At 32.7% G+C, this 24,740-nt stretch overlaps 1 protein-coding gene across 1 annotated transcript in view; it reads right to left on the reverse strand.

Moving 5' to 3' along the window:
• The window catches only part of LOC129216333 (kinesin-like protein KIF26B), a 211,537-nt gene that overhangs the window by 114,384 nt on the left and 72,413 nt on the right, over positions 1–24,740 (reverse strand). The window contains exons 3-4 of the mRNA XM_054850544.1: positions 6,377–6,577; positions 5,248–5,341 (exon numbers count right to left, since the gene is read on the reverse strand). Of these exons, the coding sequence (XP_054706519.1) occupies positions 5,248–5,341; positions 6,377–6,577 (295 nt within the window). The remainder of the gene's footprint in view (positions 1–5,247; positions 5,342–6,376; positions 6,578–24,740) is intronic.

Consider the following 24,740-nt stretch of genomic DNA (forward strand, 5'->3'; position numbering starts at 1 on the left):
TCCAAGTCAAAGATCATTCTTCTGTTACGATAACATTATTTCTTTTATTATACTCATTGCCGTATTTGAGAGATGTAGGAAAGGGTATCCCAAAGCGAGTAGACCTTCGTATGCCCCCCCCCCCCATGGTGTGTAAGCGGCGATGCATACGTATATCGGGATTACATGAACACCCCCGAGTTTTTATCAGTCCCAATGAAGCAGCAGTGAAGCGACATGACGCTACCAGGCTTAAAATAAAAAAGTAATACATTTCTAAAAAATAAATGAAGTTTTGTAACTTGTGATTAGTTGAAGACCAGCTTCTTTTTTTGATTGTCAGTATAATTACGTTATTACGACACCATCCACCTACAAACTACGAAAGTCATTTCGTTTGTTTCTTTTTTAAATTTAAGGTTATAGTTATTGAAATAAAAAACGTGCCTTTGGGCAAAGTGGGCATTTCGGTTTTTTAAAGTTTGTTTTGCTCAGCAAAATGTACCAGTAAGCTGTCACTTTGAATATGATGTTTTTTCTTTCAATGAAAAAACAGAAGGAAACTATTAATTACTCTTTTTTGATGCATGTTTCATTTTATACGAGTTGTTCACAGGCAAACAGTTCTATTTCAAACTCCTATGACAATTTCAACTCAAAGTTTCATAGAAACATTTTGAAGTTAGTTTTCAAATGCTACTGATATACTTAGACTACAACTTTTTTTAGCGTGAATAAAGTAAATAGCTCTTCCCCGTAAATACAACCAAAAACTTTTTTGCATACATTTCCTATTTCTTGAGTACTCCTCTGCCATTTTAACTCAAGAATGCTCTTTTCACTTGAACTCTTTCTGTAAAAAAATCGAATGCATATAAAAACGAATCATTTACTAACTCTAAATTCTTCCCATACGATAAATTGAATGGAAAGCGTAGAGGATAAATAGAAGTTTTCGTGGTCATCGACTAGCATTTGTAGATAAAACCGCCCTCAAAGGAGATTTTTATGCAACAGTACTCATATAACAAAAGGAGTTACCTAAGATTTGAGAGGGTTTCGCCGTTTATGTAGATGGCTTTTAAAAGAAAAGGAATTCGAGGAAGTTCGAAGTCGAAATGAAGGTGAAATAAATTTGTAGCTTTTAGCAAGAACCATCAAACGAAGCTCGTAAAGTGAAAGTCGAACATTTCTAACGATTGAACTGAATTGGTTGAGGTATTATAGATCTTTTTATGTCATGGTTAATGAGATGCATGAAACTTATGGAGGTCTTTTTCGGGTCGATTCTATATTTGAATTGATTTAAAAAGGCTGAAATCGTTTTACATATGCGGAATATGTTTTTGTAGAGTTTTTTTTGCAGTAAAGTGTTTCAGTTCGAATAAAATTCCATGTTCTAAAATCATAGTAAGATATTTACGACTCAATTCTTTTTTGCCCAAAGCTTTTTTTAAAAAATGTAGAAATACTTGTTTGCATTGAAAGAAAAATGCAATGATTTTAAAGTGTATAAAATTAAATGCCCAGTTTATTACCTATTCAGAAAGCTTTTAAATTTGACGCGTTCAGGTGCACCACCGGACCAGATTAGAGCTTTTGTAAAATTATGGAAACATTCATCTTCGTCTTAGAGTACCAAGGAAAAAGTAGCGCGTTGTAACGAAATTTAAGGCCAATGCTAATTATCTGTTTTTTATTTTATTTTTATTTTATTTTTTAAACCATAGAATGCGGAACAAACATATCGCACTCAATTTCGCTTTGAGTTAGGTTTTTTTTCTGACATGATAAACCATCTTTACAGTCAGTCACGTATTTTTGAATAGTTTTTATTAGCAAATTTTCCGGGTTTAGAGCGCATTTCACAGATTAGTACGGTGTCCTGATTTTGTGAAGACGTCAAGTGAAAACCACTTGAAAGGAGGAAACTTTAAAACCTTTACCAAAGTTGACAATCATGATAAACACTGTGCTACAATTTATACAGCTAATCTGACGGACAAGATTAAAAATAAATAAATAAATAAATAAACAGTGCGAGGTGCTTAATCAGTGATGAATTGTAGAATGTGCAGAACTGAGAAATGCCGGATTAGAAATTCAACTGCAATAGCTTTTTTTTGAATATTTTTTTACAACAAAACATAAAAGTAAATTAATTTAAGTCGATGACTTGAAACGACAGAAAAAACTAACATTAGACATTTTTACAAACTGGAACAATATGTCCGTTTATGCGCTTGCGTGACATGGATTCCATTATGGATAGATAAAATAAAAGCCAAGAATATTTTATTTCTGAGGTTTAATTATTTGAAACATCTTTTAAGGCAATAGTTGGAAGCCTTTAACTATTGCTCCCAGGGAAGTTTTTCAATGGGAACTTCCCAGAGATTTTTTCGGAAACATAGTCAGATCACATGCGCATACACAAAGCTTTACAAGTCATCATTAAGCATATGTCAAACGCTGTCGTTCTGGATGAACCATGAAATTGAACTTAAAATGGAGAAAAATGTGGCAAAAAGGAAACGTAATAAATTATTGAGTGATATGAAAAGTCCTTAGATAAGTTATGATGACTTTCTACATTGCTAAAAAGTTTATCAAATTCAGACGGAGACTGTGGGGTAGTTTCCATCAGTCAAAAGTACTACTTTTAGCCACTCAATTTGAAAGAATGAGCAAAAAAAACTTGGACCCAGAAAATACTTTTATTTTCCCAACAGTTACTTATCAATTACTTTTTTAAGATGTCCAATTTTTCAAACAAGGCGTGGTGTTTATGCTGTCAGAAATGATGAACTTAGGCGCGTATTCCACTGGCGCGTTGAATACTTACGCTTGCAGTCTACCGCGTTTCCAGTTTATGATCAATCAGAAGCGAAGTAAATACTTCGCTCTACGCCTGCTATCAACCATATCGTTGCGAGTACATGTGAGTAAAGAAGCGGATTCAATATTGCTCTCTGCGCTAAAGGCATTAGTGAATGGCATTTCATCACTTGTGATGTTATGTGCAGAAGCGTAAAAAAAATCGAATCTGTGCACCGATTAAAATAATTGTTAAAACATACTAAACTTTGTCAAATTATTTTCAAAATGGTCAAATCCTATGTTTTTAAGCATGCTCTTTCAGAACAAAATGCTTTTAAAATTTCGGAAACGACCCCATTGAAATACTTTTTTAATGAATTTATTTCTGCGAAAGAAAATTCGCGCATTTCAGTTTCAAAAAAAAAAAAAAAAAGCCTTGTGTTGCCAAGCAGGCAAACCTTAACCACTCAAATTGAAAAATACAAGTCGTCATGATACTACTAACAGTAGGAAATTAAGATCTTCTGAACGAAAAACATCAGCAAAACACTCTTCGCGGAAAAAAAGTCTCGCAAAACACTGTCAATCCAGCGTTTATGTTTGCATAAATTGAACACCGTGAAGACAAATTGAGTCACTGACTGGAAGAAGACTAAATCACTGTGATAGCAAGCTTGACATGTCATCGGTCAACATGGTGTCAAAGGCTGTCACCGGATACAGGTGACAAGCTACGGCTTTTTGTTTTCATCTCCAGCAGGAGGTAGGGTGAAGCGATTAAGGCGATGAAGGCTTGGAAAACTTTTCCATGAGAGGAATAAAAAGAAAGGATGGCGTTGTATGGACGAAATAAACTGTCAATTAAATAATAATGTATGATGTTTTACAATGAATTGCGTGATTTTGGAGCTGATGCAGTTTTTGTAGCCATAATATATTCTCACTTGTTTATAATCGTCACTTAGAGACCTAATGAAATAATTTTTATTTCATAACATTTTTATTATATATATTTACTAGTGGTATCCGAACGGCTTCGCCCGTAGTAGGAAATTAAAAGGTTATTTGGTTCGCTTGTATATTTAAAATAATGGATGATGAATTTCTCGTCAATTGGCTACGTTCATTCGCTCTCCCATTCCACATCATGATAATTTCGTAATTTTCATGATAATTCGTCCATCTTATGATAATTTTGCTCCGGAAAATGTTCTTAAAATTGGAATAGAAGAAACAAAAAACAAAATCGAATTTTCGAAAAATTGCTTCGAGGTGTACTCCCCCATGCTACAAACTAACTTTGTGCGAAATTTCATGAAAATCGGCTGAACGGTCTAGGCACTCTGCGCGTCACAGAGATCCAGAAGATACAAGATTGCCAGAACTTTCCCCGTAAATGATATCTCGCAGTTAAAACGGTCAGCACACAGTCAACAAACATTTGTAAAAACAACAAACATTTGTTGTTTGTTTTTATAAACCTTATTTTTAATCTTTGAAATTACTGGTGAATTTTTTGTCGAATATTTCTTTTGCTGTTTTGTATGCATAATACCACATATAGGACAACTTGTTAACTTTTTTTCTTGAACTTTTCTTGATGTGTATAACACAAACTGCAACTTTTGGCTACGAATCCAACAACAAAAGAAATTTTGTACCTAGCAAAATGAGCAACAAAAAGTAATTTTTAAAATAGGATTTAAGGGGTACATGTCCTAGTTCGAAACATTTAGTAAAGTTCTGATGTTTCCAAAACTTGAGAAACTTATTATAAAAATTTTGCTTGTCATTCTGGTTAAGAATTATTGTTATTAAAGAAATGCCACTTTTGTTTTATATCAAGAGAATTTTTATTTTATATTTTCGATAAAGTTGCAGTTAAAAAGCCCTAAAAACCGCGTTATATTTGAAACCTGGAAAAAAAAAGTTTAAGCTCATGTTTAAGAATTTTCAACTTCCTCTATGAAATACATAAACAGTAACTCATAAGAATTAATGCCGACGTAACAGATGAAGATAAAGTTAAATTTAAGTTGTTATTAACCAATTAACGCGCTTTCCTTGGCGAAAACTACCAGCAATCCCTTTGTTTTTATACCATTTTTTTAAAAACAACTATTACCTCATCCCCCGCTTCCTAGTCGCCCTCCTCCCCGCACAGATGCAAAAACTTACAATGTACCTAGAATATAATAATTTTCTGCCAAAAAAAAAGAAAAAAAAATCAAGTTTTTTCTGAAAAAAAATTAGTGTCTTAAGAAGTTAAATCAATTTCCATTTCTTCCGAGAGTGATTGTATGCATATTAGTCACCTTTACCTTGTAGATTTATCTGCAGTATTGCATTTTAATTATTAAACCTTTCAAAATTTGGAAAAGGTGAAGTCTCTAGATGAAAATCAATCAATTTATCGAATTTTCAAAATTTCCCTTTTTTTAAACTTACCCAATTTGGACTGGCCGTACACAAATAAACATCCATCCGTTCCACCAACAACAGCTTGAATAACATCAGGCAAAGAACTGGAACATACTTCTGCCTACAAAAAGAGATAATAGCTACGTTAGGGTCAGTTTAGTTAGTCTTTAGATATTATTTTAAATATACTCAGCTACGCTGTCTTATCGCAATGTGTTGAAAATAAGTCAGGATATTTTTAATGTTTATCAAAAGCAATTTTAAGTTTCGTATCACATTTTTCTTAATATTAAGAGCATTATTTGAAAATCGTAAAGGAAACAAAATTCATTGCTAAAGGGTAAAGGATTTCTGCTATTTAACAATAAAGGAAATTGTCAATTAATTCAATCAGGAAACTTCTAAATACATTATTAATGTTATCAATTGTCCTTAAAGAAAAAACATGTTTACGTTCAGGTCTTCAAAGTAGAGTGTTTCTTTGAAGAGAATAGTTGGAATGGAAAGAAAAAAGAGGAGTGTGTGTGTGTGGGGGGGGGGGTATATGCTGCTCAATACATTTACTAATTTTCATATAGTGCCTGGAAACACTCTGTAGCGATTTTATCTCCAAATTTGTCAGCATCTAAATGTAAAACATAATAATGAAATAAAAGCATGTAATTTTGAAAGAAAATGTTCTTCGAATTTGTTTAATTTTGGATGCTCTATAAGTTGTTGTTCTATATATAAAACAGACTTTTACTTATGAAAATGATTTATTTTTGAGGAAACTTGAAAAAAGAAAACTTTCGTTGTGATTCTAGTTTTAAAAGTTTTGAGAATGCCGAAGTGTAAGGGTAGGTAAAAAAAAGGCTTTTTTTCATGTTTTTTTTTTTTTTTTTTTGAATTTTAGAAAGTGAATTGAATATTTTCTTCGCAAACGTTTTAGAATGATCAGCAATTAAAAATGATATTTGAATCAGAAAGTGAATGCAAAAAAATAATTTGTTAGAGAAAAGCTCTAAAATGGATAAAAAATGGAAATTTTGAATTTGGTATCTATGTAGAATGATTAAATGTCAAGTATAAAGCAAACAATTAAGATAGTCCGCGGTAATCTTGGAAATTTTCAAGAAAATAAATTGAAAAAAGAAAAAAAAAATGGGTACAATACCTGAGTGTCGTCTGGAGAAAAAATAGCATCAAATGCAAACATTTTAGGAGCAGAGACTCCGGTTCGCCTTTCAGCGGGCGAAGATGTTCCACTACCCGAAGACAAATCGTAGACGGTAATTTGGCGCTTACGTCCGTCCACATTTAGAAAAGAAGAATTCAATTCCGTTGAATCGTTCTTGATCCGAAGCATTACTTTCACCTGCAAGAAAAAAAGAAAGTTGATTTGGTTCCACTGATGGTTTATATGATGACTTGTTTAGAATGGCAACAAACACACACAGTAAATTATATACCAATGCAAAAACGCATTCACGATGCATTTTATTGGTTTATCCCCTGTTTCGCCGACATTTCAAATTTCTCCCCCCCCCTTTAATATATCAAAAGTTATGATTGAAACTGAAAAACAGAAGGGGGTGGGGTGGAGTTTCGTGTCGGTGAAACAGGGAGACGCCATTTTATTGAAACTAAAAATTTTGCAGGGTACTCTTTTAAAGTATTAAATAGATAAAAGATAACTGCCTGATAAAACTTAGATTACGCTGTGTCGAATGACGGAAACAAATTAAGATAACATTTGATTACAATAACAGATTTTACGTTTATTCTTCTTGCTGCCTAAAAAGTGATTGCCTCATTAATAATATGTTTTGCTGAACGAACCTTTTGTCTCTATTGACACATTTTTTTAACACGTCAAATATTTTTACATCTCAATGCTGGTTTTTAAAGCCGAATGGTTTATTTGTTGCTCTTTGCACTTCCAAGCTGCAGACGCAGGTTCGGACACTGTCGGTTCAGCCTGTCATCCCTTCAGTTAATCGATAAAATGAGTACCAAGTGTGCTTGGGAACTAAACCCTTAGGGTTCCACGTTCGGTTGACCACCTAACCAGAACATCTGCCCTGCACTCGAGAGCCCTCGCTCTTGCAAACTGAGATGTAGACATTGGCCCCCATGGACTGTTGTGCCCTTGAGTTTAGCCTTTAGTATTAGAAATTATTGCAATGCCTGTTTTTGGTGATAAAACATGCAGATAGGCAAGAGTTTAAAATTGTTAAATTGTTTAATGACACGCAGGCATAGGTGCTATATCTCATTAGCATGCACATTAAGACAATGATACCGGTACATTTTAAGGACTCCAGTATACAATGTACTACTGTATGTAATATGTCACTACTAATACATACCATTGGTGCAGTCATATATATTTCTTAAGCATCTGCAAGCGTATTTCATGCATTGGAAATTGAAAATGTATCGCGAAATATTTTCAAGCTTTGTATTTTAAACAAATATTTAGGAGAAATGGACGGGAAAAAAGTATTTGGAAGTAAAAAATGTTACATTTGACTAATTTCTAATTGAAAAACATATATTCTACGAATTGAAATGTTGCTCCTCTCTTATTTTCCTACCACCTTCTGTTTCTCCTTTAGAAAGTTATTATTTTATGGGAGAATATTTCACTCCTCTAAAACAAATTTACCTACCCTAAAAATTGTCAAGGATTACTTTTACACCTTTAAAAAAGCTGAAACAATATCTCTGGATGTAATATTTCAATCAAAAATGTGCTATTTTGCGCTGGTAAATGTATACCGTATTTCAGTCCTCTAAAATTAATTTTCCTACCCTAAAAATAACTTAGGAAGTAATTTCAAGCTTTGAAGAAAACAAAAAAATAAAAACTAGAGCAATATCTTTGAATGTAATGTATCAAATTAAAATGTGCTAGTTTACACTGCTTAATGTATACTGCATATATCATTCATTTGAAATGAATTTCCCCACCCTAAAAATTGTCAAGGAGTATTTTCACGCCTTGGAAAAAAAAAAGAGCAATATCTCTGGATGTAGTACAGCAAGTAAAATGTGCTATTTTACGTTAATTAATGTGTACCGCATATTTCACTCCACTACAATGGATTTCCCTTCCCTAAAAATTGTCAAGGATTGTTTTTACGCTTTGAAAAAAGCTGGAACAATATCTCTGGATGTAATATATCAAAAAAAGATGTGCTATTTTGCACTGGTAAATGTGTACCACATATTTCACTTCTCTAAAATGAACTCCCCTACCCTAAAAAATGTCAAGGGGTATTTGAACGCCTTGAAAAAAACTCTCTGGGTGTAGTATATCAAAATAAAATGTGCTAGTTTACCCTGATTAATGTGTACGCTACCATGATTGCGTTTTATTAGTAAATCTTATAATTATTTGTGCCCCAAGTACCAATTGATGCACACCTTACCGTAATTTCGTTTTATAAGTAAATCTCATAAATGTCTGTACCCAAAGCCCCAATTAATGTACAGAAAATCATTATGTGCATTGGTTTCCATTTATTTATATATTTGCACATTATTATTTATGCATTTCTAACGTATTAAAATAACAATGCTGATGCCCAACATAACGGTAACGTAATCTATTAGTGTATACAGTGCAGATTCCTCTCTCTTGCAACCGCATTTTGTTGGGATTTTTTAATAAATAATATAAGTTAAATCAACATCTTACAACTTATGTATACATTTGTTTCACTGTATTGTAAAAATGTAACGTTTTCTATTTAATCTTTCTGGGGAAAGCAATATTTAGTTGAAACGTTTTTCTTTGAAAATGAAATAAAATCAATTATCCAACAAACACGAATAGAAAAGAATAAAAGCTTAAGAATCAGCAATTTTAAAAACAGCTCATAAGTGGATTTTGCTGCATATTATTACATTTACTTTTCTAATAAATATTCTAATCTAAAATACGTTTATTCCTTTTCGAATGATGGATTTAAAAACGAACGCGACGGCTCGGAAAACATCGAGGCCGTTTCCATTAGTTTTAGAATAAAATATGATTCATATTAAGGTTTACAAGAAATTGAAAGCGAGCATTAACAAATATCAGTTTTGTTCGAAATACAGCTCACCGCACAATCTAATTTTAAGAAAATAATCTTACGCCGCGCTTCTAAATCTACAGTGTAAACGACTGGGAATTATTAATGAATGTAAGAAACGGGAAGCACTTTTAAAATTAACTTGCATGGAAATCTACTTATTGGTTTCTGTTTGTTTGGAGTGGAATAACAGAGTGTGTCGGCCATCGATAAAGGGCTTAAGCAGCCAGACTTAACCGAGCAGTATTCCCTGGACATCGACATGAAACGACCACATCCAATTAGCGGAGTGTAAACATTGGGAAAGAAGACGCAATAAATTATTCGCGTGGAATCAAAATTGTTTTTAACCGGGCATTCGGAGCTGCTCGATTGGCAGTGGAGGGCAACTCGGAGATCAGAGAGGGAATAATGTCGGTATCAAAACTTGGAAAGAGGAGTAAGTTTAAAGAATAATTTGACAAAGTTTTCTATTTTTTAACAAATAGTTTAAGCAGCTTCAATTTAATTTTTTACGCTTCTGAACACGACATCACACGTGATAACATGCCATTCACTGATGCCATTAGGACAGAGCGCAATAATTAATTTGCTGCTTAGATATCATTATCTGAAAATGCGGTAGACAGGAAGCGTAAACATTCCAGTGGAACAAACCAGTGGAGGTGCCCTCCAAAGTTCTCATTTGTAACGTCATAACGTGAAAAATCGGACATTTAAAAAAAAAAAAAAATAATTAAAAATTAGATGTTTTGAAAATAAAAGTTTTTCCTCGCTCCATGTTTTTTTTTTGCTCATTCTATTAACTTCAGTGACTAAAAGTAGTACTTTTGATTGATGGAAACAACCCCATTCCGAAAAATTCCTTTTTGCTTACACCACGATAAAATGACAAACTAACAGTTGAACTACGAGTTAGGTTGTAGTCCACGTTAAATAGTGTCTACCCCAACATATGTATAGTTCTGTAGCTCAGAGCAAGACTGACGTAAGTCACATAATCGCTATTTTACAGGAGAGCGGAAAAACGGTCGCTAGGAACATAGAAAGGATTGCACTCATGCTCGTTCAACACTGGTAAATAATCACAAAGGATACGTTTTATGGCTCTATGCAGAATAAGAATCTAGATACAATTCAATAATAAATGGAAAATCGCAATTTTTGGACTTCCATTTGTTTGGTTCTGAGGAACAGAATCTAGAATTTGTATTTCACAGCCAGAAGAATGTCCCTTATTCTGGCCATTATTGCTATACGTGCCCATAGTCGTGTTCTGAAACTCAGAAGTCCAAATTGTAATATTTCGGGCACTATACAATATTTTTTGACTTCATAGTACAGTATTTTTGACAAGATGTTTTTAGTTCAGAGAATAAGTTTAAATATCGAAGCAAAACTTTGAAGATCCAAAAAATATTTCAGCTGTCGGACGACAGTTCTGAATTAATAGAATATTTTCCGATGCTAAGTGGTATTTCTGAACTTTAAATAATATTTTCAGATGCAGGATGATGGTTTTAACTACCACAACTAACCTTAGGTAGTGGATGATGCTTTTCAATTTCATTGAAAAACTTAGGGTTTATTATTTTATTTTAAGAGAAGTAATTTACCATCGAAAAAATAAGTTTTTTTTTTGCTGTAAGGTAATTGAAAATTATGTGAGTTGACAGAATATTCTTTTTTCTTTTGAAGTAAGTATTAATTGCTGATAGAGATCCAAATTTCGATTTTACACCAAAGCTAGTAAAAAAATCAAGTTCGAATAGTCACAAGAATAATGCTGTATCAAACATAAATCCTTTTAAAACTAGCTTTGCATTTAAAAATTATGTCCTCAAAATAGCTGATATTAGAAGACAACACGTTAAATCAGCAGCGTTACGAAAAAAGCCCTAGTTCCGTATTCAAATAATTAAATGTTAAAAATAGCACCATAACAAAAATAGATCCTTATTGAAAATGGCTGAGTTTTGAAAACAAATAACTCTACCTTTTCATTGGACAAACATGCATACAATCTGGTCCTTAACAAAAATTTTTCGTTTAAAAAATAGATACAAATGGAAAAACTAAAGAAAATAGCTTTGTATCAAAAAATAACTGCTTGTAAAAATAACTCCATGTAAGCAATTGCCCTGTACTGAGAATCAAACCATAATGTTTACCTTCTGAAATGCCGTTTTCCTTACAAAAAATATTATTCATTGAAGTACATAGCCCGTTATTACTATAATGCTAAATTTAAAAAAAATAAAACCGAACTTCCCCCCTTAAAAGTGAAAAGTCTTAGCTCATGTATTCGCAGGTACGTCAGTCTCATATTCTTTGTGCTTTACTTCTGTGGAAAATGTTTCTCTTGAAAAATCACCTAATAAATATTTTTAGTGCCATTTAAGTGAAAAAAAGGAAGACAACGATTAAATAATCAATAAGTCTTGGTGGGGGAAAAAAACAGAAAAACTGGCAGATCAAATTTTACGTACATAAAAAAAGAAAAGAAGTTAGAAGTCTTTTAACAGATTAAAAACTTTCCCACTGAAAAAAAAAACCCTGCAGCTTAGAAAGCAAAGTTAAAACTCAAAATTATTAAGAGCTCGATGAACTTAAAAATATTATTTAACTATATTTGAAAGATTTTCTTAAAGTATGTGATTTTTTTTGCGGTACAAATAGATGGAACGTTTGCACATACTGACTTATTTTTCTTTTCTGCAAAAAAAACTTATACTTTAAATTTGTGCATTAGATTCTTTTGTAATCAAAACAACAGTAAATTTTTGCATTTTTAAAATATATTTGTTACTTCTGAAATAAACGAGAACAAACATTTATGGAAGGTGAGGTTTATTTACAGTTTTTAAATTTAGATTTATAAGAATAAATCAACACTTATGAATGTTATATAATCCGTCAGCTGTCTCACATTGCATAGTTTAAAGAGTTTCGAAAATAGATTTTTCTAAATAAGTGTTCATACGTAACAATGCAAAACTTTGGCAGAAATTGAAAACTCGCCTTGGAAAAGGCTTATTTATTTTAGTCTTAAGCAAGAAAATAAATAACAATAATTACTAATGTAAAATAATAACAAAATAAGTTAACTTCAAGATTTCAGGCTAAAAAATCGTAGTAGAGAAACTTGGTTGGTAGCGAAAGTTACAGTGAAGTTACACTCTATCGTATGACATTGTGGAAAAAAAATGAAGAATGATATTGTGTTTTAAGTCTGTTTTTTTTTGTTGTAGATTTTGTATACTCTATAAAATTTGTAGAATAATGTTTCTGTCACAACGATTTGTGAGATATTTGAATTCTAAAAGTTATTTGTTTATTTTAAAAATTGAAACTTTTATCAAACGTTATCGGAAATGCAATTATCTTTTGAGTTTATTTCAAAGTTAAAAAAGAAAGTTTCATTGGTAATGGAAAAGAGCTGAAGATTATTCGCAGTTTAAGAGTTTGAATACGTCACCTGAAGGTGACCTAAGAATTTAACCAAAGAGGTAAACCATTTCAAGTTTGTGCGGAAAAGACAGATACCTGATTGGACAGGTCATAAAGTTGGTCGTAAGTTGGTCGGACTTGGTTTCAGCTCTTTCATTAGCCATTAGCGACAGTTCATTTGAGTTGCGAATTAGAATAGACATTAAATTGATCCTAAGTGATTTTGTTGAAAATGATGAAATACTCAACTTATCTAAAATTTTAAGGAAATTGATAATGGCTCTTTCTTTTACCCAGTAAAGGTAAAAATGAGCAAGAATGCTAGAAAAATGACTTCCCAGTGAAACGTCAAGTTTTCAGTTTTCGGTATCCACTAGTAATGCTTCTATCATTCTTGTTAGCTTTTGCCTTTCTTGATATGAGAAAGAGTATTTCGACAATGTCGCTGAAATGGCGAAATGAAACAGCTGTAGTGAAAAAGAATTGAAAATATTTTTGCCTGAATCATTCAGTATTCAATTCATGATTGGTAATAGCAGTCTTGAAACTGCGGTCATGTTTTAAGAAATTTCAAAGTCAATAAATTTTAACACCTTTTATTTTACAGCACCAATACCTGTAAAAAAAAGTGAAGAAATGAAAAAAAAAAAAAAAAAAGAATCGTTACTGAAAGGAAGGGAGGCAATATTTCGAAATCAAATATTTCTTTCCAACAATTCGCTGTGTCCGCATTTTAAAACAGCCAAATAATAAAAAAATCGCTTCAGCGCCTTTCAACGAACGAAATATTTAAAGGCCAAATACGAAGTATGTGGCCGGAATAAAATATCTCATTGCTCATTCTGTTTTGAAGGTTTGGTCTTTCAGGAAAAGAATTGAAAGCCATAGTTTAGAACTATATCTTTCCATCTACGGCTTAACTTAAGTATATTTTGGATTTCTGGGCATAATCCTTGATCGAGTGCAGGACTAGGGTTCGCAAGTTAAAGGGCACTTTACTATTCCTTCTTAACTTATCGAATAGAAAAACAACGCATATCAGTTGAATTGTGCTGGTTTTGTTATTTAACCTTTTGCACTTAAGACACTTTTTTAACAATTAATTTAATTGTTCTTTGAAAGAATTTTTTAAAATAGAAGTGAACTTTCTGAAATTGTGCCCTTTGTTATGGGTTGTTTTCGAAATTTTAAAAGTATGTTTTTCTGAAAGAGCATACTTGTAAGATTTGACCTTTTAAAAAATAATTTGACCAAGTCCAGTAATTTTTAACAATTATTTAATTCGGTGCCCACCGGTTCAATTTCATTTTTTACGCTTCTACACATGATATCCCAAGTGATGAAATGCCATTCACTAAAGCTATTAGCGCAGAGCGCAATATTTAACTTGCTTTTTCACTCATATATAGTGGCAACGATATGGTTGATAGCAAGTGTAGAGCGCAATATTTAATTCGCTTCTGGATTATCAAAACCTGATAACGCGGAAGAGAGCAAGCGTGCCAGGGGATTGCGCGCCAAAGTACATCACTTGTGACGTCATAAAACCACGCCTTGTTTGAAAAATCAGACTTTAAAAAAAGTAATTTAAAATTAAATGTTGGGTAAATGAAAGTATTTTCTGGCTCCATGTTATTTTTTTTGCTCATTCTATTAACTTCAGAAACTAAAACTAGTTCTTTTGACTGAAGGAAACGACCCTATTTGCACACAAACCTTAAAACTATTATTAATATTATTTATATTGTTAATACTACCATTATTATTTATTGTTGTTATTATTGTTATTATTATTATTACTATTATTATTATTACTATTATTATTATTATTATTGTTATTATTATTATTGTTATTATTATTATTGTTGTTGTTGATGATGATGGGGGGGGTGTTGTTGTTGTCGTTGTTATTATTATTTTTTGTAATTTAGTTTTCTTCTTCATTTTTTTTTTTTGCTACTACATTGCCGAGTTGCACTGTTTCTATCAAAGTTCAGTTAAGCGTTAGACTCAGTGCTGTAACTTTCGACGGAAAAGAATCCATCTAGATATGAACTGATTGAGAGGATGTACTCAGAGAGGAGCAGAGTGCAACCCTAAAACTATGCCAAATGAAGTACAGTACAGTAATTAGAAAACAATATCTACCTTTAAATTAAGAATCGGCGAGGCCCTTATGACTATTTCTCCCTCCGCCTTATTACACTTACGCCCGTGATGTATTTGTAGTAGAAATTTCGTTTTTCTTGAGCTGGTTCTTTTGTAGTGGGGAAACTAATTTGTAGGTAATGTATAACAGAGCACCTAAAATTAATTTATAAGCCCGTCAGTCTCGAAAACACGATTTCTAGCTTACATTGAAGATTCCAATACAGTTAATGCAAATCAACTCCTCAAAATATGTTTATCTAACGGCTGAAAAATTTCGTTAGAATGTTAATTGAACTTCTAAATATGGAGACGTCTGAAGGTTTACAGAGTTGATTGAAATCTATTGGGTTAAATCTATTGAGTTCATTTTGAAAATGAAAATTTTTCATGGATGCGGTTTTGAATGTTCGATTTCATTAAGTTAATTTTTTTTAATTATTTATTCATCTTGGCTTTGTGATGCTTTATTTGTTCATTTTTAGCAAGATCCTGAAGTTAAATTTGTTTGTGCGGTTTTTATGCAATTGAATGAACTACTTAAAACTCGACATCGAAGTCATGCTAGTTTTAAAAGGGATTTCAGAAAAAGAAAATTGACAGAGCATGAAGTTTCGTCACTAAACAGAGGGTTAAAGCATCGTTGGAGGCTTCTTTATAACGCTTGCAGTGAATTAAATTATGGTAAAATGGCCTTAAAGCTCGTTAAAAGTATGTGCAGGATCTACTATCTTACTTGGTTTTGCACGGCGTTGATGTTATCGATTTATATAATGTTAATTACAATTCATGTCATTTGCTTTTATATTTAAGACGGTGAGAAGCAAAGGGATGTAAGTAGATTTTTTACAGTTTTAATCAAAACGCATTTGAAATTTAGATCCTAGTTAAGCCTTCATACAATGTGTCAACTAAGTAATGCTTTATTTCAACCCCTACCAAGGCTACTAGTCGTATCTCTTGTCCCAAAACAGGGGGGAGGTTCCCTTATTATTTGTACTGGTTATCTCTTAATTCCGGCACTTATACTCCTCTGCTTCTTACTGCCTCATTTGACGTTTTGTACATTTTTAAAATCAATCTACTAGGTTTTTTCCTTGTACTATTCAGCTGATTGCTTATATATAACGGGAAAAATTTTAGTTTACCAAAATCAGCTTTAGATATCTAAAGAAATAATTTCACTTTCCCAATATTAGAAGTCATTATCTTGAAGTTCAACTGCAATGCATCAGTTACAGATTCTGTTAATTATTTTTATAATCTAACATAAGAATAATTTTTTGCCCAAACATTTTAAGTTGGGTCTAAACAAACAAAGCAAAGTCATTGTCTTGATAGTATGAGTAATCAATGGCAGTGGATTTTCGGGATTTTCAGCAGGACCTATATTTGGCTACGCCCCCTTCCTAATTCGGAAGAAATTCTCCCGGATTTGGCGTTTTACGGCGGGACGTCGAGTCAGCTCTCTTTTCCACCGTCCAACTACCCTTCAGCATCTTTAGCAGAAGCCACAAATCAATACAAAACCATTTAGGACCCAAGAAGCCCCACGCTGTAAGAAACGGAGAGCCTTTCCTGGGTAACATTCCGTTGGAGATGCATAGCACCACCAGCAGACATGTTTGTCCGACACTGCAAAAAGAAATATGAAATTTGTCTCGGCTCATATGAAGGAGGAAAGTCAGTCAAACTCAACTTTAAATTATAAGCCTCATCTGTGATAGGTGTTTCTCAGTCAAGTGGCCTTTTTGGAGATTTCATATTAGTTTTAAGATAGTAAAATGGCTTATAAAATGTTTTCCGATAAAGGAAAATTTATTGTCGAAGTAGAAAAAATAAAATGAAGAGAAAAACATGTAAATAATATTAACACAGTCACTTATAAAACCAATTCTACAAAAAAAAAAAAAAATATTTTATTAAATGTATCAAACAAATGCTTTTTTGTAATCTAGAAGTTTCTATTAACTTAATTATTTCAATTTGCTTTAAATATACGAGTGAAAATGTTCATTTTAAGATGGGCTGCTGACGATATCTTGGTTACATTTTGATTGGACATTAATCAGGGTATTCCCGATCTGAGGATTGTTTTGGATTGATTGCACTGCTCACGGAAAGAAGATAATCGTGAAAGATAATCGTGAATGTGTGTGTACAACAAAACTCTAAAGCAAAAAAAAAAAAAAAACCTCAAATTAAGAAGAATCGGGGCAAAAAGGCTCTCTCCATCGTTCCACTATTTGGAAAGCATCGCCTCGATTGCGAAGATTTTTGTTAAGGTTAAATTTGGAACAAAACTTAGGCGAAAAGGCGTCTTGCTTACACTTAAGGAAGCAGAGTGGAAGAATGCTTTTTATAATAACTAACACTCAGTCCGACAGGAAAGAACGAAGGGCACTTTTCGGAGCAGGAGACCTCATTTCTTTTCGCAAATGAAGTCACGGGGCCGTAAAAGATAGAGTTCTAAGTACACAACTGTAAAGGTGGCCAATTGTCTAAGTTGACCAATTTTTTTCAGGTGCAAATTCGTCCAATATCAGATATATTAACCTTTATAAATTGATCACCAGTCTAAGTTGACCACTAAAGTACTGCACCGGTCAACTTATACAGGTTTCATCGAATTTGCGTGAACCATTAAGGATTATAATGAGACATACGTGTCCTCAAAGTTCTAAATTTGTTTCATCAATTATTATATACAAATAATTAATAATCTACAGATTTTTCATATTATTGAGGCATCAGAATCTTGTATTGAAAAGTAAAAACGTTTTTGTTTAAAACATATACAGTACATTTTTTTTTTGAAACCACCCTGAACTTTTAAATTTTACCCACAACTTTTATGGACCTCAAAGGCTGAGGGAGTTTCTAAATAATAGCGATTTGGCCACAGCAGCCTGGTTCTTCTGACGTTTCTTGATCGCTTTTATTCCTTGATTCTCAAATGCGTTTTATTTTTGTGGTCGCCCTTTGAAGCACATTTGTACTAGCACAACCCCCATTACCCTGGCGGGAGAGACCCAGCTCTTTAAAACAAGATTTTTAAGTGGAAGTAGCAAATAGATCTTAGGAAGAGTGGAGGAAAATTTCCAAACACGTTCTTAGACCTGTATTAATGATTACGTATATACCATATTACAGGTGTTTTTCTCAATTGATTTTGTATAAATAATGTAATCGCATTACTATTAATAGTTTTAAATGAATATTTACGATTTTGTGATAAAGTTTCAAAATATTTATTATTTACCCAAGTTTCTACTCTTTGTCCCACCTAGTGTCATATAGTTTGCTGCATAGGAAGATACTATCTTAATCTGTCTGAAACTAACTGTTTTTTTTTTTTTTTAGTTAACATTTGCATTAAGAATGTTCATTTAATGGGATGTAAACGGTATAAAAGCTATTTTGTGCTCTCTTTATACTAGAGCACTGTCATAACTCTTACTTTTCGTGAGATATTATGATTTTTCTTTTTTTAATCTGAAAAGCATTTTTGAAGAAATAAAAAATGCTTGAAAAAGATGAAAAATTATTAATTCAGAAAATATAAGGGAAGTTAATTTTTACTTCCTCTTACAAAAAAGGAAGTATTGTATTCGCGAAAAAATTTTCACTCAAAATTCGGCCTTAATTTCCATTTTGCTCACCCCCGAATTAATGTTGAGTTTTTTTTTTTCAACTCGACCACATGCGGATAAGTGCCTAAGAACGTATAAACACGAGAAATATCCATTTTGACATTCCCCGAGTTAATTACAACGACTTTTCTCATGACGTCCGTATGTACGTATGTATGTATGTGCGTATGTATGTCGCATAACTCAAGATCGGTATGTCCTAGAAAGTTTAAATTCGGTACGTAGACTCCTAGTGGAGTCTAGTTGTGCACCTCCCCTTTTGGTTGCATTCGGGTGTTTCTAAAGGGGTCTTTTGCTGCTTTTTGGGGGGAAATCATTGTTAATTTCGATGTACACTCAAGTGGTGTTATAATTTGCGGACACTTGGCGATATATCGCCAGTCTTTTGGTCACCAAGTTTTGTCGGCAACTTGGCGACAAATGACTATTTTTTTAAAAATTTTTGTGCTAATTAGGTTACTGGTGGTGATATTTAGACAGTAAACTATTGAATCACATTAAAATTACCAATAATGGGAAAATGACATTAAAATTGGAGCAAAAGGAAGTCATGTGATGCACACATCAGTTCGTTGTTTTTAAGTTTCAAAACACATTCGTGTGTTAATTATGAAGGTACAATTAATCAAACTTTGACCTGCAATCCATTAAGATTGTTTTTCAGTTAAAAATCATTTTAAGTGAACACACAATGTTTGAAAAGAATTTTTTAAATATTTTCAACCTTTAATTATTTTTTTCTTTATTTTTAAAAGTTTTAAATCATATTTAGGGTGATCAAATAACAATTTACTGAAGCATCACTTGGGAAGAGATTCTTGTGTAATTTCATGTCTAATTTCTGTTGAAAACATTTTAGATCGTCACGAAGTACATACAACTTTCAAAAATAGTGTTGTAGTTCTCAGCATGGAACCAAGTAATTATAGTTACCAAAATTTAATTTGATTAATTTATTTTTGAAATTTAATCTGCTATTCAGTTTTAGTTTACATAGCAACTTAGCAGTTAGTTTGGCATATGTTTTTAAAAGAATGTTAGTCCAATTTTGCATAGACATATATCTCTCCTTTTCGATCTTAATTATGTTTCGTGATATCAAGAACACATGTTTTTATACTTTACACGTAGAAATACGCTATGTGTTGATATTTTTATGATAAATAACTTATAATAATGCAAATAGATTTTTCAAATCTATTTGTCTATTTTTTAGCCCAAAATTAGCTTGTTGAAACATAGCAGCTTCATACAGATAATCTACAAGCTCTGGATAAACTTAAATAATATTGTCTTTAGACATTAGACGGACTTTATAGTAAAAAAATATTGCTTAAAATATATAGAAAATCTTTAAAAGTTTTTTGGAAGGCTTGAGAAACATGTGAATACTATTTCATTCACATTCTCTTGTGAAATCTATAACGAATATTTTTTCATTTATTGTAAAATTCTGCAGGGGGGGGGGAGGAGTAAAGGGCATTATCCACATTAAAAGGGGGAGGGGAGAAATACGATTTGGATTTACACTAACAATAGGGAAATATTGAAATTCATTATGAAATTTGCATTTTTGTGCATTATTTTCTGTCTAAACCGAGCAAGCAAGCTTGTACGGTAAAACAAATAATACAAAACGAAAAAAGAAAACTGTACCTTAACTCAGCCCAGAATAACTTACATTCTTCAAGAGGATTTCTGTAAAATTTAGACTGTACTTTTTATGTAACTAATAAGCATATAATAAACAAACTAGACACTTGAAAAAATTTTACGATTCTCGTGAATCATGAAAAATATCAGTATTCTTCACAGCCTATCATTGATAGTAGGTGTTTTTTTCTTTTTGTTTTTGTTTTACCGCATCAGTACCTTAAAGCCGTGAGGTAATTTAATTTTAATGACACACCGTGTTTTCGGTGCTTAATGCTTCATAGTCTAAGATCCTTTGCAAATTTTTACCTCCCATCTGATTTTCAAACAAACGAAGTTTTCATACATAATTATGATTAAAGGAATATATGCTCGGTTGTCTATCAAAATAGGGGAATTTACTCCGTCATCTTGGATTCAAGCGCTTTTCTTCAGTTTCGTTTCATGTCTCAAAAAACAAATTTACTTGCGAATAAATTGATTCACTTGTAAGTTAAACAGCATACATTTCTCTACAAAAAGTGTTTTAGTTTTATTGTGGCTGTTAAAGTTGCAGAGATACTTCATTTCAAATTTCATGAATTTTGAACCAGAGTTCGAGCTAAAAAGAAAAGGTTTTCTAAGGCCTTTCGTAGAGTCTCAAAAATAAAACAAGAGGCAAATAGTTTTTCAAACATTCAAGAGCTTTGAAATTAAATCTTGCCTTATTTATTACAGCCTAATAAAAATAAAACATCCTTTTAAAGGTAATTTTGTGCTCTTTAATTTATCAAGAATGATTTCACTCACAAGCTAATAGATTTTGAGGTAAGATACGAAAACTGAAAAAAACGCACGTAAAATCGAAGATGGCGGCGCAAGTTACCTTATTTTGAAAAGCAACCAGGCGGAAACATATTAATGTAATGAGAGTAGAAATTAGCAGTTTACTGCAATTAGTAAACACGGGGGGTTCCGCGTTAGGCTGACCACCTAACCGGAACATCTGCCTTGCACTCCAAAGCCCCCTAGTCAGAAAAACTTAGTTGAGCACAATAGGCCTTTGTCCTCACGAACTGTCGTTGCACAGAGTTCGGTTTGGTGGAAATTAGCAGTAGGATCTAGCATTATTAAAGGATAGTTGTCTTCTAACAATCGGCCAAAGACAATTAATTTTCGTGGATAATGTTCAGATTTTTGATAGATGACTGAATTAAAGCTGGCATTATAAATCACTATATTTACAGAAGCATGGTGTCTTCCAAAATAATGAATTCCGTAGCAATCAGCTTTGCAATGTCAGCGTTGTATTGTTGACCCTTCAAAGCATGGTGATGCATAAATGAATCATGTCATTTTTCACTGCATTTAGCATTAAGAAAATGCAAGCAAAATTTGGGGAAAGTATCAGTCGCATATCAACAGGGATTTATTAAGGTAAAAGTAAAAACTAAGGTAAGCCCAGAAAACCATCTATTTTGAGATAACTTTAATGCTAAATTCAATAAAAAATTGTATGATTTATTATGCCTTAATATGCGTTGAAGGGTTACTTCGGGAGCGATTGAAGAGGGAAAAATGACTTGCAAAAAATAGTACTGGAAAAAATAACTGTCGAAACACACACCCATATTATCAGTAGTAAACACAACATTGATAAAGCAAATTAGTAACTTATTGCAGAAAACACAACTTTGATAAAGCACAAATTAGTAACTGATTGCAGAAAACACAACTTTGATAAAGCACAAATTAGTAACTGATTGCAGAAAACACAACTTTGATAAAGCACAAATTAGTAACTAAATGCAGACATGTGACCAAGGCTTCAATGAACCCCCTTTTCAATTCAAATCAGTGTGAGCTCTTATATGTAAAGTCATCCGAGAAAACGCTTTTATTGAATGACTTGATTCCAAAAAGCTTACACTTCGTTTGCAATAAAAAAGTGAAAGGATTACCTTGAAACCCTGAAACACGTGTCTGCAATCAGTTACTGATTTGTATTTTACCAACGTTGTGTTTACTGTTGCAACTTTATCAAACAAAGGTATTCTGCGGTGGGCAGGTAAACGGCAGTATGTGCAGAAATGAGTTTTCCAGACATTAGAAGAAACGCGGCAGTATTTATTCATTTCGCACAAATCAAATTCCCAAAGAGCTTAATATTTAGAAAAATATAAAGGAAATATTTATGTTACGTAAAAAATCCGATAATGCATGCTTAAATGAAAAAGAAAAAGCCTCAAGCAATTCTTTTGAATCCATGGTCAAAGATGGCGTGTTACCGATTCGTTGCAAACAATCTTAGCTTCCCAGACTTTTCTCTCGTCAATCGATATGAACACGAGTTGCATACTGATGGCACACATTTTGGTTTAAGCCCCGGCCCACCCCCATATCGTCGTCGTGCCCCCCACGGGGCACCTCCAGCTGTGACTTAATTGACTGCCAAGACTTAAGTGGCGCGCACAAGACACGAGTCATCCCAAAATTTCCCAAAGAAAAGAGATTTTCTTGAGGATGAGATTGTTATCTTTACTGAGGGTTAAATTATGTAATTACCGCAGACAGGATTCAAGAGAGAGGTTTTGAAGCGTCAGAGCTGTTATCGGAGTTTAGAGACGATTCAATCTGGGGTTCAAACATTTTACTTGGCCACGTGTGGAAAGTCAATACACTGGTTGAAACAGTTTAAATATAATATTTCCACATTTCATTCTAATTTCATTATTTTATAGCGGAAAGACGAAGAGAAACTGTGGAGTAACAACAAAGGTAGACAAAGGTTATCAACATTTACGCGTTCACAAACGCGATTATGGATTTGAAGTTTTTACCTGTCCAAAATGGGAAAATATAACGAATTAGAAATCAAGAAACTACTAAGTTGTCAATAGGTGAACATTGCTGGAGCACAGGTCAAAAATTTAAATTTTCCGAAGCCAATATCATTTGCAGACCTCCCAATGTTGGTTAATTTTTTTTTTTTTTTTTTTTTTTTTTTTTTTTTTTTTTTAGAAGGTTCTTCATGTACGAAAGTATCTAAATAAGATTTGTAACAAGTCTTTTGCAATCCCTCAAATTTCTTAGATTCTACTGATCGGCCATTGGCCATGCTACTAAATCCCCCCCCCCTCCAACATCTCGACGGCCAATCGTGGCGCTGCAAATGCTGAAGCTTGATTTTTTTTGGAATCGTCTGTTAAGTATTTTAAATTTCACACTTAACAATACAGTAAATCCGTATTGATCCGGACCCTATTAAACTGGACTTCGCTTAATCCAGACAACCGTTTTGATGTACATACTGTATGAATATGAGAAGTTAGCACAATATTTTTTTTGAAGGCCGCATTTCATATTTTTGTAATGTATTTTTGTAGTTTTCTCCTGCGCAATTTTATATTTCATTTACTTGAATCCAAACTACAATTTTTACTGTACAGGGTAGTTTGTTCAGGCATCTTGGATCAATTTATAGAATGTTTTGTTTAATTCGTACTTTTATTAATTCGGACCTGGATTCATAACCTGGATCCCCTACTAGTCTGGATTAAAGCAGTTCTACTGTAGTTATTCTTTTCTTTTTACACATTTTTTCGATTTTAAGTTCGGTTTTTCAGTTTTCAACACTAAGCAAAGAATACAGGTTAACGTCCTCTTTAATTTATATCTAAAATAAAAATGTCATCTTTTGTTAATATATCTAAAAAAATAAATAAACTCTTTACTTGAAAAAAAAAAGTAAAAAACCCCCTTCAAGATTGCATTTTGAGACTTACATTTGGTTGCTTAGGTAAAACCACTCACAGTAAAGTATCTTATTCTTAATTGCTAAAAGTGTTGTAACCTTAACCTTCGATTTTATGGTCGACATTACTTTTATAATAACCCTTTCTACGTAATTACACGCTTGTAGTCATTTGTAAGCTTTCATCGATTATTCAAATTATGGCCATGGTTCATCCAGTCCCATTTTTCTCGTTAAAACAAATCTAGAGTTTCCTTAATCCTCTTCCTTGAAACGGACGTCTGTAATCGGTCTGCTTAAACCTTTAACAGCTTGAAAATAATTTCGCGAAGCTTGTGATTGACTCTATACTTCTTTTGTTGTTTGAAAGGGTCTCGAGGAAATAAATACTCGTATTTCGCTCAGTAATTTGGATTATTTTAATGATGTGTGAAAATTCTTCGCTGGAACCTCAAAACAAATCATCATAATCAGTGTACACAAGGAATAAAAGCACAAATAAATTAATCTTAAAGACTGTCAAGTTGCAACTGATAATGAGGGGCGCCCCGAACTTAAATTTTTGAGAGAGCATAAATTCTCAGTTTGTCGAATGAAATTCCGAATTTCTCCGAAGAATGATAATTTTGCTGAACGAAGCTTCAAATTTCGCCGAATGAGGATAATTTTTCCGAATATATTTTCAAAATTCACCAAATGATGATAATTTTGCCGAATATAACTTCAAATTTCGCCGAATGATGATAATTTTGCCGAATATATAACTCCAAATTTCTCCGAAGGATGATAACGTTACTAAATAAAACCTCAGATTTCACC

Source organism: Uloborus diversus, chromosome 2, assembly GCF_026930045.1.
Source record: "Uloborus diversus isolate 005 chromosome 2, Udiv.v.3.1, whole genome shotgun sequence".
Taxonomy (NCBI): domain Eukaryota; kingdom Metazoa; phylum Arthropoda; class Arachnida; order Araneae; family Uloboridae; genus Uloborus; species Uloborus diversus.